Here is a 19,400-nt window from a genome sequence, read left to right on the forward strand (position 1 = left end):
GAAGAGGCAATTCTTCATTCTTTAAAAAATGATTCCAGATGTAGGAAATTTAATACATCAACCAGTGAATAGTATGGATTTCTTTTAGAGATTAGGAAAACCAAAAATAAAGGAGCTGGATCAGTGCTGACAGTGATAGTGTCAGGTTCCATTCTGCATCCATCTTGCATGTAGAAACAGGAATCATAGATGCCCAGGCAGGAAAGCATCTTGTGTAAAATTCCTTTGAAGGAAAGTGTAACAATGCATCTCACTCTTATGAGAGCCAAGGAGAGTCGTTACCAGGAAGGAGAGAAGAGGACCGACCATGGCATCAAGCTGAGTGCTCTCTGTGACATGAATTGGTAACCCTTGATTATAAAACATTAAAACCCGCGGAGGAAAGCTACCAAAGAATAAATGCAGTACTAGCCTCTGCAATTTTAACACCATTAAAATAATGCTTCCTAAAAACCTAACAACTTCTTTTCCAAGTATTATTTTTCACCTGGGTATATCTATATTTAAGTATCACATGACTTAGTCTTTCAGAGTTAAGAGTTTTTATTTTAATTAAAATTAACTTCCCCAATCACTCTAATTGCAGCAGTGAAGTCACCTCCAATTAAGAAAGTGTTTCCAGGCCTAGGTTTCCTGTGGGAGAAAATTCCTCACTGAAGACAGACTCAGAAAGACAAAGTAATAAGGGAAAACACATGGTGAGTCTTATTGCTGCTCACCTCCCTACTCACCACACACATCATCTTTTGGGGAGGAAGTGATAAACATAATGAAAACAAGAAGGCACATTCTCAAGTCCTCTGAGGAGATAAAATATCTCACAAGTCAAAGGTTAACCTGACACATCATAAATAAAAGGCAGCTGGCAGAAACCAGTGTAATATACCAGTAATTTACAACTTAAGCATTAGTGTAAGTTTCTAGGATGTCCACTCCATTTCTAAAGTTTCTCTAGGGCCTGGAATAGTGCCTGGCCTAGAGTCAGTAATTAATAAATATTTGTTGAATATCTAAAACACTGGGGTTTATCAGGTACTTATTAGGAGATACATTATTAAATCAAATGGGAAATGGTTATATGGCAGAAACTCTAATAGGAAGCCATAGTTGTATAATGTTTCCTCATATTACTCCTGCTCCCAAAGTCTACAAGTCCCTAAAGGACTCTGGAACAAGAAACAAGAGGGGTGAGATGGGAAGCAGGAAGCAGGCTTAAGAGGGAGGGAATACACATATAATTATGGCTGATTCGTGTTGTTGTACAGCAGAAATCAACACAATATTGCAAAACAATTATCCTCCAATTAAGTTTTTTTTTTTTAAAAATAAGGTGTGCCTTTTTGGTGGATGGATTCATAAAAGACTTCGGCAGTGGACCTAGGGAGCTATGAATGGAGTAGGCTTCCTCTTCCATCACCCCCTAGTTTTAAGTAGGCTAATGTCAGGACCCTCACGCACACACACAAAAATGGATTTAAACGTTGTTGTAATAGGCACAGAAAAGGAAAGGAATCTGGCAAATCCTATCTGGCATATTAGAGAGTGATGTCTGATCACAGAACATGTGGATGTAAGAGGATGAAGTCTGGACCTCTCTACTTCTTTAGAGCTCTGACTCTGAGGAGAAAATGGACATCACCTTTAGGTGTTTAGGATCTGACCCTGTGAACCACTCCCCAGTGTATGGGGCAGGTTTTAGATTTACTATTTTAGAATCTGCAACTTGCTTTGTGGATCACCATCCAACAAAAATATAATGCAAGTCACAAATGCAAGCCACATATAGTTCATAACATAAACTTATAATTTAAAATTTTCTCAGGTAAAATTAATCTTAATCACATTTTTAAACCAATATATCTAAAATAATTTCAACAGATGAGATCAATACAAAATTGATTAGCTTGTCTACTTTTTTAGTACTAAGTCTTTGAAATCTGGTATAGATTTTATACTTCTGGTCCAACTCAATTCAGACTAATCACATTCAAAGTGATCAATAGCCACCTGAGACCAGTGGCTGCCATATTGGACAGTGAAGTTGTAGAGCAGTGCTTTTCTCATATACCTAGCTTCACATGAGTAATTGTAATGGAGCCTCCTGATTATCCATTTGTCTGCAGGTGGACAAGTATCCAAAGTAACCTAAGAATGTTTCCATAAGACTCTATGGCTGGTGGGTAGGTAACTCCAATGACAACACATTACCCAGGAGCAAAATGCTAGTCTGTTCTTTTCAGGCAGATTGCAAAAGCCACTATCACTGAAAGATGGCAATGGGTATACAATTTGCTTTATAAAATGAGTAGCATGGTCATTCGTGTAAAAACTGTTAGATAGCAAGGGAGAAACACCCCTGAGTTACAGATGCTCCTCATCTTTTTCGCCCTTTTCAAGTTTGAAACTCAATTTAAAGATCAGTCCAAACTGCAGACGCACAATGGCACAGAACAGAAACTCTCTTTTAAAAAATTCATTTTAAGAAAATTCATTTAAAGGAATACACAAGAGTTTATGGGATCTGGAAGAGATCTGAGCCAGTGTTTAGTGCCCTCCCCGCATCTCTAGAACCCTTCAAAAGCCGGGAGGGAGGGAGGGACAGAGAATTTTAGCTCAGTCTCTGGACTACACCCTACCTTAGATTTCATATTTTACTGACTTCAGCTTCCAGATTTAAACTCTTCTAGAAGTGTGCTTGGGGCTTCCCTGGTAGCTCAGACGGTAAAGTGTCTGCCTACAATGCGAGAGACCCAGGTTCGATCCCTGGGTCGGGAAGATCTCCTGGAGAAGGAAATGGCAACCCACTTCAGTATTCTTGCCTGGAAAATCCCATGGACTGAGGATCCTGGTAGGTTACAGTCCGTGGGGTCGCAAAGAGTCGGACACGACTGAGCGACTTCACTAAGTCACTAAGAAGTGTACTTAACCATGCAGTTCCAAGGCAGAAAGCAAAATGACAATACAAACTGAAACCCATGGACCCAATGGAATGCTCTCTGACGTACCAACTGAGCTCCAAGAGATGGGATAGGACTGACAAAACAGGGCTAAGCTCTAGGTTTTCTAAATACCAGAGCTTTTCCAGTACAAAATCATACCAGGACTAATTGTGATGTTTTCATCCATTAAGTAGCAGAGAATACGAAGAGGTTTTCTAATGTAGGGCTGCCTATGCTATCAAGAGGAGGAAGGACATCCAACCCACATTTGGGGGGAGTCAAAGAAGGGCTCTCAGAAGATGTAATTTGCAGATTAAAACTGGGAACAGTGGGGAAGGTAGGCTGAGGCAGGGAAAGCAGCTGAGGATGTATGTGTCTGCAGTGATCCATGTAAGAAGCCTAGAGGCGTCGTGGCAGCCGTGGGCACTGAATGAAGTGCATTACTGAGATATTCAGTTTAGGAGGTATAAGTATTTAGATGCATCAAGGGCTTGGATTGGGAGGAATGACAAAAAAGGAGGAATACTCAAGGATGACAGGTTACAGGTTACAAGAGTAGGCAGTATTTTGCTATATTCAAATGGATAACCAACAAGTACCTACTTACAGCACTGTGCTCAGTGTTATGTGGCAGCCTGGATGAGAGGGTAGTTTGGGTGAGAATGGATAGATACATGTATATGTACGACTGAGTCCCTTCGCTGTTCACTTGAAACCACCCCAACATTGCTAATTGGCTATACCTCAATATAAAATAAAAAGTTTTAAAAAAAAAAGAGTAGGCAATGTTACAAAACAAAGGTATGGGAAGAAGCAGTAATTACAGTATGGAAGGGGTAAAGAGATTGCCAGTTTCATTCTAAATAACCTCTGTTTGAGTGAAGACACCCAGAAGTCAGTTGCTAATGTTTGAGGATGTAGCTGAAAGAGATCCATTAAGGGTAGAAACTTGGAACTAGTAGATAAATAAGTCCTGGAGAGCTGATGCACAGCAGAGTGATTAGAATCAATGGTAATGTACCAGAAACTTCAAAGTTGCTAAGAGACTCGACCTTAATGGTTTCCACCAAAAAAAATAAGTGAGAATGATGTGACAAGGCAGAGCTACGGAGATAATGCTACGGTGGTAATCATATGGCAATATACAAATATATCAAAAAACACAAATGTACATCTTAAACTTACATGACCTTCTGTGTCAACCATATGTCTATTAAAAGAGAGAGAGAGAGAGAGTTTTAGAACTGCATGTGAGCCAGAAAGGTAGTTGAGAGCCTCATGCTTGATGTCATATGGAGGCAAAAAGCACAGACCTGGAAGAGCTTGGGCTGGGGGTCAAGCTCAGCCCTATCCATATCAGTTTTTTGGTTGTGTTTTTTTTTTGTCTTTTTTTGGCCATGCAGCACAGCATGTGGGATTTTCCTTGACCAAGAATAGAGACTGAACAGGTGCCCCCTGCAGTGGGAGCATGGAGTCTTAACCACTGGCGTGTGTGCAAAGTCACTTCAGTTGTGTCAGACTCTTTGCGACCCCATGGACTGTAGCCCCTCCAGGCTCCTCTGTCCATGGGGATTCTCCAAGCAAGAATACTGGAGTGGGCTGTCATACCCTCCTCTAGGGGATCTTCCCGACCTAGGGATAGAACCTGTGTCTCTTACATCTCCTGCATTGGCAGGCAGGTTCTTTACCACTAGTGCCACCGGGGAAGCCCTTAACCCCTGGACCACCATGGAAGCCCCATGTCAGCCGTCTGACTTTAACTTTTCTAAGTTGCTGATTTTTCCATCTGCAAAGGACTAAATAATGTATGAAAAGTATTTCATACAGGGCGAGCACACAACATGTATCCAAAAGATGTTAGCACTACTGTTGTTATCAGTGCTACTATTTTGATTACTGTTCCTATTATTACTACTACCACAGATAGGTGGGAGCAGATAGGTGATAAGAGTTTGGATTTATTAAAAAAAAAATCACCAGTTCTGTATTCATCTCTAAGCCCAAATCATGTCTCAGTTCCAGAGTTTGTTTTTGGTGGGGGAGGGCAATGAAAACCTGCAGAAACAAGTTCAGGTAGGAAAAGAGAAGTTCAGCATAGTGCTGGCACATAGCAGAAACCCAAAAGATGTTACCACTACTGCTGTTGCAACTACTACTGCTGCTGACACTCACTACTACTATTTCTATTATAAGCAGGAGAATTATAAGTCATTAGTCCATGTTCACCACTGTGCCTAAATTATGATCAATTTCCAGATTTGGAAGAGAGGGACACTTAAAAACCTAAAACAAGGAAAATTACTTCTATAAAAACTGTTTAAAAAGAACTTTCTGAAACAATGACCACCTTTTTTGTCTCAGCCAAAGGGGAATAGTGGAGACACAAAATACAGTCCTTACTAAGTAACTGTCTTTCAGGCTTGCCTCACCCACCCTGTGACTAACTCAAGCATCGCATCATAAACATGCATTCACTTCCCTCCCCACGTGATTTCCCCACTAGCCTACTCATGCCACACTCTACTGGGTAAGTAAGACATTTTTCAGGAATGCAAACTCCCTCTCTAAAACACCATGATATTATGTAAATCTGTAGCATCTAAAATAAAAATACTAGCTACGAACATGTTACATTGCAAACTTGACCACAAACGGCATCATGGCATCTTCCCAAGGCCAGAGAAGTAAAGAAAACATAGCAAATGGCATTTTTTTTCTTTAAAAAGTGAGGTTATATTCAATAGCATGTATTTATACATACCTCTAGTATAACTATAGTTGTTAAATCCAACTTCTCCCAAGACCCCACAAGTTTTCCCTTTCTAGTCTTTCAGTCCAAGAGTTCTAGACAACACATCGAGCCCTGGAGGCCTCTCTCTGCTGATGTCTATTCATGCAACAAGCACCTCTGTTGTTGCTGTTATTTAGTCGCTAAGTTGTGCCCAATACTTTGCGAACCTATGGGCTGTATGTAGCCCACCAGGCTCCTCTGTCCATGGGATTCTCTAGGCAAGAATCCTCGAGTGGGTTGCCATTTCCTCTGCCAGGGTTCTTCCTGACCCATGGATCGAACCCATGTCTCTTGTGTCTCCTGCATTGGCAGGAAGATTCTTTGCCACTGAACCACCAGGGAACTTCAAGGAGCACCTACCAGATGCCAAACACTGTGTTAAGCTTTGGAGAGGGGGAAAAAAGATACCACTCTGCCCCTCATGGAAGTCCAAACTGAAGGCTCTAAACATTTATGTTTATGCAACAAGAGGACAACAGAGGGTGGCAGCCCTCTGATGAGATGTTCTTTCCATTTCTGTAATGTGATGGGCAAGAAAGAAAACCAACTTAGTGGGGGTTGGAAAACACAGTTACATTTATTATATAAGAGGGGTCTCACTCCAGCTGTGGGCTAAATTCATTTTACCAAATTCACTGTTCATTAGTTCCTGTCCCCTAATGGGTGCTTAATATTTATGTGTTGAATACATAAACGAAAGAAAGAAAGCAGAAACCTATCCCTTAACCTTGAGATCTCTAAGTATGATGAGACAACTGGGGCCAAGGCAATGTTGCCTGCCAAAATAAGCATGGAGCTACAATTCAAGTCATTCTTCACAGAAGCTGGCTATTGGAACAAAATGGTTATGCAACCATTATGCACGGTGACTACACCTAAGCCCTGCCCAGGCCCCACTTAATCTGAGTCACAAGATGATCAAAACCAGCAGTACTTATTCAAAGGCAACCTTTAAAAAAATATTGTGAAACCAGTATGTAAGTCTGTTTTACTTGGTGAAGATTCATCTGTGACCATAATCAGAACTGGTAAGTGCCCAGCCTCCTATCTCCCCTCCACAGTCGGTCTTCCACATCCACGGTTCCACTTCTACAGATTTGAGCAACTGCAGATCCAAAGTGTTTTCTAAAAAAGATTCCAAAAAGTTCGAAAAAGCAAAACGTGAAGTTACCCTGTGCCTGGCACCTATGTGCACAACATCTATACTGAATTTACATATATTTACATGTATATACTGTATTTACCCCTTACACAGTATTTACATTGTGTTAGGTTTAAGTCATCTAGAGAGGATTTAAAGCATAAGGGAGGTTGTGCCTAGATTATATGCAAGTGACATGCTTTTTCATTATGTAAGGGATGTGAGCATCCTACAATTTCTGTATCCATGGGGGACCTGGAACCAATCCCCTGGATACGGAGAAACAACTGTACTCAGAAAACTGGGGAGCCTACTGAAGGTAGGAGGAGTTAGGCTGAAAGGCTTCTGACTGGGAGAGACCTGGACTTGAATCCCAGTTCCACCAGTCACTCTGCAACCTTGGGCACATTCCCCATCATGTTCTAATCACCTGTGTAAAGGAGCTCGATAATACTACCTACATCACAGTTATGAGGATTAAATGGAAAGTCCTCAATGAGTACCTGACACATCACAGGTACAACACAAATCCAAGCCTTTGTTTTTTTAACGTATTTTTAATTGGAGGATAATTGCTTTACAATGTTGTGTTGATTTATGCCATACATCAACATCAATCAGCCGTCAATATACACACATCCCCTCCCTCTTGAGCCACCCTCCCACCTCCTACCCCATTCTACCCTTCTAGGTGGAGTCTTTTTTTTTAACAGTCAATCTAATGGGGAAACAACAAAGCCACCAAATTAAAGAAGGAAGTTGACTGTTTAAGCTGAAGCTTTTGTCTTATAAAGAAATGGCCCCTCCTTTAAACCTGTTACACCAATTCTCTTTCCAAGAAGTTCCTACTCTGCAATCTGGGTAAACCCCTGCCAAGCCCAGTTCACTTTCCTATCAGACAAGTTGGAAATTTTCCTTTGGTGCAACACATGCCTAGAGTCTCCAGGTTAAATCTTTGACTACTAGAGGAAGAAATGAACACATTCTAAATTTGCAGTTCTATTACTAAAAGAGAAGCAATTAAGTAATCAGACATACCCAAGTCAGAGAGGTTTAAGATTTTTTGACAAGATAAAAAGGAGAATCAGAATTAAAATTCAGTTGACCTATAAAAATCTTTTGAAGAAATATGTGTAAAGTGCTCCCTGTAGAGAAGACAGGTGCTCATTTGTCATGTTGACCAAGACATTTTAAGGAATACAAAGATGAACAAGTCTCCAAAAGGAAGTTCCTGCTTTAAGTTCAGCAGATACATAATAACACAAAGTAAGATAAGAGCTATTAACAGAGACATAAAAAGAATGCTCTAGGAAGGGGGAGAAATTCTGAGTAAGGGTTTGAGCAAAGACTTCCACCAAGAGATGGTAACTGAGCCACTATTTGGAGGCAGAATAGAATTTCAAGAAGCAGATATGGGAAAATGGGGAGGAGGCATTTCCCTTGGATGAGAGAACATGAATAAAGAAATCTTGTGTCCTTTATGGGAGAAAAAAAATGTAACTGGCATAGATAAAGGGACAGGGAAGCTCAGTGAGGTGATTGGTCTTGTGAACACTGAATGAGACACGCAAATGCAATGAATAATGGCCAGTAAATTATTTTAATACTTTTCACTTTATAAGCTTCCTTATGACAGTTCTTATCCGTTGTACTCTTTCCTGAGAAGGTAAGCAATTATTTTGAAGTCATAATTATGATGTGGAACAATATGACTGGAACAACCCCTGGGGATCACCTTGGGACTGAAGCACTTGTTCAGAAAATCTATTATCTGAATTTTGCAGAGAGTGGTTTAGCAACTTCTTTCCTTATAACCAAGGGAGAAAAAAAAAACCCTTTCTAAACCATTGCCAGATTTTTCTCTACTTCACCCAGGATCTCTTCACACAGGTAGTCTTCTATCTACCTCTGAAGCTTTCTTGAAGAGCTGTTTCTCAAGGAGCAGGAAACTTTACTGATCAACTTTTAAACATCACTCTATAAGCAGGATGGGAGCCTTCTGAATGTGCACCTTAGCTTACTCATTGAGATCAAGGCACAGTAAACAGCAGCCGACTTCTTAAAGGCTCCTGCTATTCATGTCAATCGCTGAACAACCGACTGTGATAATAGAAGGTTGATTCATTCCTTCCCCACCAATGCAGAAAGACACTCCTCGGGCAACAGAATCTGAGGGGCCAGGAACAACCTGCAGTAAATAAAGACGACTGCTGGGCTACATGCATGGTAACAGTGTTAGTCACTCCGTTGTGTCTGACTCTTTGTGACCCCATGGACTGTAGCGCCTACCAGGCTCCTCCGTCCATGGGGTTCTCCAGGTAAGAATACATTCCCTTCTCCAGGGGATCTCCCCAACCCAGGGATTGAACGTGGGTCTTCCGAATTGCAGGCAGATTCTATACCCTCTGAGCCTCCAGGGAAGCCCCATGTACAGCAACATTGACAAGTCAAAAGGAAGACCAACGCAGTCAGGCTGGCAACTCAAAAGGCAGCCTACAGAGTTAGGAAATATTATACCCACTTTCAGAGAGGGCAAAGGCTGTATAAACTTGGGAACAACTGCCATGTTTGGTTTGGCCCCTACACTCCGTTACCAACTAGTTGCCAACATGTAAGGACAGGAAGATTTCACTGAAAACGCTTGACTACCAATTTTTCTTAAAGAATCTGAAGCTTGTGCAACCTGAGGCGAGTGTTCCTGCCTGGCAGCTAGAGGCTGTCCCTTTAGCCTGAGTCTGCTCTCCAGCCTTCCTCCTCACTCTGTCTGTCCCCTGCAGGCATTTGTGTGGGCAATTCTTGAATGTGGCTTCAAAACTCAACCCACAGTTAGCACACATGTCTTAATGGTCTTTCTTAATTTGGGAAGATGGTAGTGATGACTGCGTACTTTATTAATCAAATCTAGTTAGGTTATCTTTCTTACTTATGATTCATGGTTACTTTATAAATATTTATATGAAAATAAGGCAAAGTGAAACCTGCCCTGTCTGATTAAAAGATAAACAATGTAAGAAACAGGAGAATTAGGTCTTGGCAGCTCAAACCAGAGTAAGTCATTAAATAAGAACCAAGCTAAAACTGGACTGAAAGCTTCTGACTTTAGACAAGAGAGATGAATATCAAAATGAAGGTACAAATGTAGGTTTTAGTCAAGTGGTCAACTAAATAGAGTTCTGAAAAAAAAAATATATATATAAGGTATATACAATGTATACATACTAAAGAAGACATGAAAACATGAATTGAGACAAAGAAGTGAAGAGGGAGCTAACCAATAATTAAATATTTATATCAACTTGCCAGGTTAGTCAAATGTCCATTGAAAGAATGAGCTCTTAACCAACAACAATTTATTTCAATTACTTTTAAATGATCTTACTGAACTCAGTACTAGATCACTTTAAGAGCAAGTTTCCTAATTGCCCCAAACAAATCAATCAGCAGAGAGTCACTTAAATAGCACTCCATTATGGCAAAACTCTGCTGTCACACATGGCAAATAAAAAGAGAAACAATTTCCCTGTCACTTTATGCTGCGAAGTGCCGAGAGGACAGTCATCTTTGTAACAGGCAAAGTATCGGAAATGAAATTTACGAAGCTTCGAAATGAAATCAAGATTCCAGTAAAAGCAGTGTAGTGTGACTTTTTCCTAACGTGTTCTGCCACTCGCCAGCCCCGGGCATTCTACCTTCTGCAATGTCTGTGGGAGAGGATGACAAGGCACCATCACGCAAATACTATATTTGTTTGACTGCTCCACAACACGCTGTGTTAGGCTCCCACAGCCGTGACACAGCTTCCCCCCATCCAAGGACGTCCTGAGCCGGGCAGGCCAAATGCTTCTGGGGAAGGCTGCAGCAGCGGTCAGTGTGGCCACCTGTCCCCGGCTGCAGGCGGGCCGCTCTGCACGGATGCTCGATGAGTCCTAGCTCCCTTCGGGGAAGGAATCCCCCCCATCAGTAGGCGGTCGCTCTCCACCACCGAGGCCAGGGCTACTCAGCTCAGCCGCGGGGGTCGCGAGAGGCCGCGTTCCCCCAGGCCGGGCGGGGCGGCTCCAGCGTGGCAAGTCCCACTACGGTGCCCTTGGCCTCCTCCTCTTGCCCCGTGGCCGGGGCCCCGGGCCGTGGGAAGAACGGGATGGGGACGCGACACCCAGCCCCGGCGTTCTAAGGCTCCCGCCCCGGTTCAGCACCTTCTCAAGTGGCACCCATCCCGGGCTCACCAGAAAGCGCGTCGAGCTGGTGCCCTGGTCCACTGCTCCCACCAAGGGCCCCAAAACTGCTTTCTTCGCGGCTGCCATGAAACCAGCTTGGGGTCGGCGGGCGGTCTCGACTCGTTTCCCTGGTGACGGCGGCGGGCGGGGAAGGGGCGTGCGGCGAGCCTGGAGGGCCTGCAGGCTGGCGGCAGTAGATGGCTCGGACCGCGCTTCTAGCGGCCCCTTTACCGGCGCGGAGCCTTCTCGCCCCGCCCCTCCGGCCCAGGCCCCGCCCCCACCCGCGTTCCCCAGGACTTCGGGGGCGGGGCGAAGGGGGGGGGCGCTGTCTGCCAGGCCGGCCAATGACCGAAAGCGGAAAGAGAAGGAACGTTCAGACAATCTGAGGAGCGTGACGTCATGGGGCGGGGCCTGGGCGCGGCGGAGGCGGTGTCCCGCGCGGCAGGTCACGTGGGCCCGGCGAGCCGGCCGCCGAGCCCGCCTGCAGCAGGGCCGCAGGGGGAAGCTGGTGCTGCCCATTGCAGGGAGCATCACTGGCCCGCGGAAAGGGCACAAGCCCACCTACGCCCTGGTGCTTCGGCTCGCGGATGGGTTCCAAAATGCAGAACTGCTTGCCCCTCTGGTGGGCTGTGCTGAGTACGGCGTGAGTCACTCTTTGGACCGACCCCGCCCGGCCTTCCCGCGCTTCCGATGCCCCGCCCACTTCCCAGTTCCTCGTCCCAGTTAAGAATAATCCCCTTCACTGGGGCAGACCCTAGGTTGCGTCACCTTCAGGAGCAGCACGAATCCTTCGTCTCTGGAGGCTTTTCAGGGATAAGGAACTCAGAAGTTCTTTCGGTTTAGCGTTTAAGGAAAGTGCTCACAAATCAACCTCCTCAGGTCATCAACTGACTATCCAGAAAGTCCCGGGGCTCCTCCCTGTTCTGATGCGCCCCTGCTCCTCGCTTGACCTCGCTCTGGTGTCCTCTCCCTTACCCGCCATTTCCTCTCCCTCCGTTAAATGCTGTGGACAGCAAAAGGAGAGAAAAGGGGCCTGCTCATCTGACCTTGAATTTACCTTGCTGGGTTCTTTGGGATCCTGTTTTTCAGGAGTTTTCAAACTCTGGACCAAGCCCTACTATGAGAAATAGTTAACAAAACAACCCCAGGCATATGTTCAAGTGTGTGTGTGTGTGTGTGTGTGTGTGTGTGTGTGTGTGTGCGCATGCGTGTGCATTTATAATTTATATAGTTACATGTTATATATATTTTATATATTGTTACATATATTCTAGATGTTTGCAAAACAATATTTATCTTTCCATCCTATGCATTCTGTAATTTTGTTATTCTATTGTATATCATCTTGTTAAAATGCTGGTTGAAAAATCACTAAATTGATTTTGTAAACCAGCATGCTCTATCAATTTCAAAAGCATTGTACTATTCCCACTCTCACATTTTTTTCCACCCCAATTTCCTTAATCTCTCAGTGTTCTGGAACATCATTTCTATTTTTTCCCCCCTTTTGCCTTACTCGCCACCACATCTCTTATTCATCTCTTGTGTTACAGTTTTCTCACTCTTGCTCTGGAAGCAAATTTTCCTATACTCTGTTTAGAAATCAAATTCTAGTGTTCCAGATGAGGGCTACTTCTAGAGATGCTGGACTTGGTAAGTACTGATAAACTGACTTGCTTTAGGAGTGCGGATGCAACAGTGTTTCTGATTTTCCTGGAAGAGGAAAAGACACAGACAGGCATACCGGCAAATGTAAAGGAATTAGGCCAACTTGCCCCAGATGGAAAACCCTGAAAAATGTTAATTGACTGATATAGATAAAGATTTCCTTGACTCTTAACAGGCAGTAAAAAGAAAGTCACCAAACCTACCACATTGAGCCATTAAACAAAAATCCCTGAGCATGTCTAACTTTCACACACTTTTGACTTTCAGATTCTAACAGGACGGCAAATCATTTGTTCAGCAGTATCGTGTGATCAGAATTCAGACGTTTCAGAAAAAGTAGGGCTAGATGTACCCAAGAGCTTCTGAAACTTATTGATCTTGTGGTTCCCATGATAGTCTGTGTGTTCCACATTGTCATTCCTTTACCAAAATAGAACTTATGTCTTTGAGGAAATGTGATTTATGCATGTCTTATCCTGGATGGAATCTAAACTTTGAACCCTTCTTATCTTTAACATAGGCATTCAGAACATCTGCCCAGTGTTCCAGAAACTTAAGATACTTATCGAACCCTTACTGTAACCTAACTCACGATTCCTTGAAGACAGATATTCCCATTCTTATGTTGGTTCAGTTGTAATTCTTGAACCACCTTGTGGCTTTTGCCTGTATAAGCCCTTTACTCTTTCTCTTCCCCAGAAGAGAACCTGAATCTGTGTCTCTGGAAATGCAATTCCGAGGACTCCAACAAAGCTCTTTGTTTTGCAGCCTTGATATTGATATCAATGAGTCTTAAATGGGAGAATCCAGCTCAGCCTTATCTCAACTCCGCACCCTAAATATTTACTCTGACTCTCAGAAACTTATTTACTCTCATCCTTTTGGAATCATCCTTGTTTGCATGCTGTTTCTTATCCCTTTAAACCCCAGCTACAGTCTGGAAACTTAAATCTATTATATGGACTTTCCTGGTGGCTCAGACGGTAAAGTATCTGCCTAAAATGTGGGAGACCTGGGTTCGACCCCTGGGTTGGGAAGATTCCCTGGAGAAGGAAATGGCAACCCACTCCAGTATCCTTGCCTGGAAAATCCCATGGACAGAGGATCCTATTAGGTTACAGTCCATGGGGTTGCAAAGAGTCAGACATGACTGAGCCACATATAAATATAAAAATCAACCAATATATATTCTGATTCTGTTTTTCATACTATGAGAAAAAGTTGGAAATAACTGGTGATGAAAAATTAATCAAGGGACTTCCCAGGCAGTTCAGCAGTTAAAACTCTGTGTGCCTAATGCAGGGGGTGCAGGTTCGATCCCTGGTCGGGCAGCTAAAATCCCACATGCCAGCAGCATGGGCCCCCCAAAAAAAGAAATTAATCAAAAGTCGATTTAAGAAAGAAATGGAAATTTTCTTTTAGCCAATCTGAGGATTATAGCCAAGGAAACCATCTTTTAGAAAGCTCTAAGGACCGTCAGAAGACAGAGCACAGTTATGTTTTTGAGACTAAAGGTGATATGTCAAATGACATATTGACATGTTTACGCAATCCATATCTGCATGTAGAAAGCTATTAGTGGGTCATCCTTTTTTGCAAAGTTAGGAAGGAATGGTATCTCCTAAGGAGGTCTGTGATGCAGATGCACAATACACATTAAAGGGGACAGAGGAAGCCCAAACAGGCAGAGAATAATATCATGTTTAAATTTTTCTCATCCCGCCATAAAATGCCATAAAATGAATTTAATCTCATCATAACAATGGTCCACGTGAGGCCCAGAGTGCATAAGCGACTTGTCTGAGACCTTCAGTGATAGAACCAAGACCAGAATTTCCACCTCCTGACACAAGCAGAATGCCCTCTGACAGCAACCTGAGGAAAATTAGGAAGAGAAATGGATAAAAAGGAAGAAGATAGGATGCTGGTCCACCTTGATCTCCCCAACACCCACTGAGATTTGAAGGCAAAGCGATAGAAGAAACATTGGATTGGAAAACTAAGGACCTTGGTCTGAAGTTGGCCCTGGCATTTAACACTTAATCTTCCTGAACTTGAGTATCTCCCATGGCTTTCTGTGGCTTGTCTGTAAAATAGGGAAAATATCTCTGACATGGGTAGGTTAATGTGAGACTTAAGTAACACAGTGTCTGTGAAAACACTCTACAAGTAGCACAGTTCATCATGAAAGGCAAGATGGAGACTTACTAGCAGGTGTTCAAATGATTTAAGTAGCTTGAGTCATCAAAAGCTCATTGTGAAATATCTCTGACTGGTACAGCAAGAAATCAGTGTTAACTCCACCCCTCCCCCAAGAGTTTCTGGGTGTTTCACTTATAGTTCTCCTCTAGTTTTTCTTGTTCTTATTAATTTACAAAGAATTTATGTAAGCAGAAAGGCCACATTTCCTTAGAGAATTTTTTTTCTTTTTGTCCAGTAACACTTCTTGGTCTTTTCATATTTGCCCGACTTATTTTTTCTAGTCTAGTCTTTTGTTTGTTTGTTTGTTTCTCACTGCCTCTTTGATCAGGTTTTTATTCAAAATCAGCTATCCAAAATGATTTGATAGTCTAGTCTATATGGAAAGTTAGCCTTTTCTTAATCTCTCCTGGTTATTCTAATGATTACTTGGATATGGATTGACAGATAAGTATAATCTGGAAAGTTAGTGCTGGAAAGGATTATAATAAGTAGGAGTGGTTCTCCTATATTTTATGGGACTGGAACGATTTAGGCAGATACACGAAGTGCTGTGCCCAAGGTAGCAGAGGAAGTTAAAGACAGATTCAAAATTTAAATATACTTGATAATAACAGCCAGATTGAGGGCCATCCCCTCCTGCTATGTGAACTGGACAATCTCCTCGCAGGCATGTTAACAATCTAAGTATAACATCACTTTGCCAATAAAGGTCCGTATAGTCAAAGCCATGTTTTTTTTTTTTCCAGTAGTCATGTATGGATGTGAGAGTTGGACCATAAAGAAGGCTGAATGTCAAATAATTGATGCTTTTGAACTGTGGTACTGGAGAAGACTATTGAAAGTTCCTTGGACAGCAAGGAGATCAAACCAGTCATCCTAAAGGAAATCAACCCTGAATATTCATTGGAAGGACTGATATTGAAGTTCCAATACTTGGGCTACCTGATTTGAAGAGTCAACTCATTGGAAAAGACCCTGATGCTGGGAAAGATTGAGGGCAGGAGGAGAAGGGGGCGACAGAGGATGGATGGTTGGGCAGCATCATAGACTCAATGCATGTGAATTTGAGCAAACTCCAGGAGATAGTGAAGGACAGGGAAGCCTGGCATACTGCTGTCCATGGGGTCACAAAGAGCCAGACAAAACTGAGTGACTAAACAACAACAACAAACTATCTAGCATTATATATCATTTCATGCAGTGTTACAGTTATAATAGATACGGTGATCATTCTCAAACTTTACCTACATTAAAACCACCTAGCAGCGGTCCCCAGCCTTTCTGTCACCGGGGACCGGTATCATGAATGATAATTGTTCCACAGACCTGGATGGGGTTTGGTTTCAGGATGACTCAAGCCCATTACATTTATTGTGCACTTTCTTTTATTATTACATCAGCTCCACCTCAGATCATCAGGCATTAGATCCCAGAGGTTGGGGATCCCTGATATAGAGGACTTGTTAAAACCTGGGCCCACAACCCCAGAATTCCTGGTTTAGTAGATGAGGTCTGAAAATCTGCATTGCTAACAAGCTCCCAGGTGATGCTCCTACTGCTGGTACAAGGACCACACTTTGAGAGTCACTGTGCCATACATATGCTAGAATTTCTATTTTTCTGGGAGTTGGCAAAACTGTGAGATATGAGAAATTTGTCTTCTGACTTGTATAGAACTCTTTTGTCCCAAATCTTAGTTCTCTCTTAACAATCAAATAATCCACTTAGAATACTAGTAGTAAAGGTTAGAGGCAGAGATTCTCAAACATTAGTCTGTGTCAGAATCACCTAGGGCACTTATTAAGGATGCAGATTCCTGACCCCTCAAATGCAATGTACAAGGCTCCCTGGTACCAGGGATTTTCTCCTGATCATTATTATATCCCTAGGGGGTGGGTGTTCTATAAGTAACTGTTGAATGAATGAATGAATCTATCAATATGATAGACTGTTACATAAGTGGCTCCTAATGAATTGTGCCTTTTGATAATAATGTCCTTGTATTGTACCTTCCCACATTTTGGCTGGGGGGGGCAGTGTTAGTGGTGGTTATTTTAAAGTTTGGTTATAAACTTTGCTACTGGATACAAATAAAGGCATACAGCTGTTATAGGTGTGATGGGCAAAGTCTAAGCTGTAAAAAAGCATTTCAAAATATAGACTTGTGTTTTGGAATACATTGTGTCAGAGGCTGCCCATATTAACGTTTTTTGGTATAAAATGGTAACATTTTGGTATAAAATGGTAACGTATCCATTACCTTATAGACATTTCCATCTCCTGTAACTACTCTACTCTCACTTACCCAAATTAGTCACAACTCATTTCTGTCCCTTCACAGGTACAGAGGACACTGGGTTTGGGCCATGTGACTTTCACGATTAATGGGATGTTAGAAAACTTGATGCAGGCAGAGACTTGAATAAGTCTTTGTACAAGAAACATATGCCCTTTTGAAACTGAGCCACCATGCTGTTAAGAAAACCAAACTAACCTACTAGCCAATGAGAAGCCTCGTGAAGGAAAGCTATGGCATTTTTGTTGACCAACACCAGCTTCCAGATACAAGAATGAAACCATCTTCAATATATTGGCCCCTGCAGAGGTCCCAGCTGATTGCAGCTGCTAAATGAGGGACCAAGCTGAATGAGTGACCTTAGCCAATATCACCCAGAGCAAGAAAACCAGCTATGTCTAGCTCGTTCATAGAGAGTTATGAGAGATAATAAATAGTTGCTGTTTCTAGGCACTTGCTTTTAGGGCATCAGAGAAATGATATGATGAGTACATTTTGGTATCATCTCTATTCCTCACAGAATTGAATTCTTGGTCATATTTTGTTACAACCGAGACACTGGCTCTTTTAGAAAAGTCAAAGTATGAGCATCCAGAAGCTTTCTCGTCTTCCAAAACCTTTGAACTGATGCATGTTGAGAAGCTTTCAATTGAAAACCTATTCCTGATAAGGTTCTGGGCAAGGGTGATACCTGGAATGCCTTTGAAGTCTTGGTTTGATTTGTTAAACCCAAGTGGTGCTTAAGATGGGACCATGACCTTTGCTTGCTTTGATTTCCTTCTCCCAGCATCTGTTTGGCTCTCTAGGCTCACATTCTCTTATATCCCTTATGCTTTCTCTTTCACATACTTGTTTGCCTTTCCCTCTGCATATGCTCACCTCCAGGCCTCCAGTGGCTAACAGAAGGCAAAGATGTATGCTCCTTTTTATTTTCTGCTTTTGGCTACTATATATAAAGATGGAATCTTCCATGTGGAAAATGCTTAAAGAGATGGGAATACCAGACCACCTGACCTGCCTCCTGAGAAATCTGTATGCAGGTCAACATACAGCAACAGTTAGAACTGGACATGGAACAACAGAATGGTTCTAAATAGGGAAAGGAGTACATCAAGGCTGTATATTGTCACCCTGCTTATTTAACTTATATGCAGAGGACATCATGGGAAATGCTGGGCTGGATGAAGCACAAGCTGGAATCAAGATTGCTGGGAGAAATATCAATAACCTCAGATATGCAGATGATATCACCCTTATGGCAGAAAGTGAAGAAGAACTAAAGAGCCTCTTGATGAAAGTGAAAGAGGAGAGTGAAAAAGTTGGCTTAAAACTCAACATTCAGAAAACTAAGATCATGGCATCATGTCCCATCAATTCATGGGAAATAGATGGGGAAACAATGGAAACAGTGACAAACTTTATTTTGGGGGAGCTCCAGAATTACTGCAGATGGTGACTGCAGCCATTAAATTAAAAGACGATTGCTCCTTGGGAGAAAAGCTATGACCAACCTAGACAGCATATTAAAAGGAGAGACACTACTTTGCCAACAAAGGTCCATCTAGTCAAATCTATGGTTTTTCCAGTAGTCATGTATGGATGTGAGAGTTGGACTATAAAGAAAGCTGAGTGCCGAAGAATTGATGCTTTTGAACTGTGGTGTTGGAGAAGACTCTTGAGAATCCCTTGGACTGCAAGGAAATCAGTCCTGAATATTCATTGGAAGGACGGATGCTGAAGCTGAAACTCCAATACTTTGGCCACCTGATGTGAAGAACTGACTCATTGGAGAAGATCTGATGCTGGGAAAGACTGAAGGCAGGAAGAGAAGCAGACGACAGAGGATGAGATGGTTGGATGGCATCACTGACTCGATGGACATGAGTTTGAGCAAGCTCCAGGAGTTGGTGATGGACAGGGAAGCCTGGTGTGCTGCAGTTCATGGGGTCACAAAGAGTAAGACATGACTGAGTGACTGAACTGAACTGATATAAAAATGGAAAAAAATATGAATAATGACAAAAATGAGCTCAATGGCATATATCCACTATTGATACTATGTATAAAATAGATAACCAATGAGAACCTACTGTATAGCACAGGGAATGCTATTCAGTGCTCTGTGGTGACCTAAATGGGAAAGGACTCC

General features: G+C 42.5%; 1 protein-coding gene across 6 annotated transcripts in view; it reads right to left on the reverse strand.

Moving 5' to 3' along the window:
- GK (glycerol kinase) overlaps window positions 1–11,340 on the reverse strand; it is an 80,231-nt gene extending 68,891 nt beyond the window's left edge. For all 6 annotated transcript variants that reach the window (XM_043896455.1, XM_043896454.1, XM_043896452.1 and 3 more), the window contains exon 1: window positions 11,095–11,340. In XM_043896455.1, the coding sequence (XP_043752390.1) occupies window positions 11,095–11,172 (78 nt within the window). In that variant the 5' untranslated portion in view covers window positions 11,173–11,340. The remainder of the gene's footprint in view (window positions 1–11,094) is intronic.
- Window positions 11,341–19,400: the final 8,060 nt, after the last annotated feature.

Source organism: Cervus elaphus, chromosome X, assembly GCF_910594005.1.
Source record: "Cervus elaphus chromosome X, mCerEla1.1, whole genome shotgun sequence".
Classification (NCBI taxonomy): Eukaryota; Metazoa; Chordata; class Mammalia; order Artiodactyla; family Cervidae; genus Cervus; species Cervus elaphus.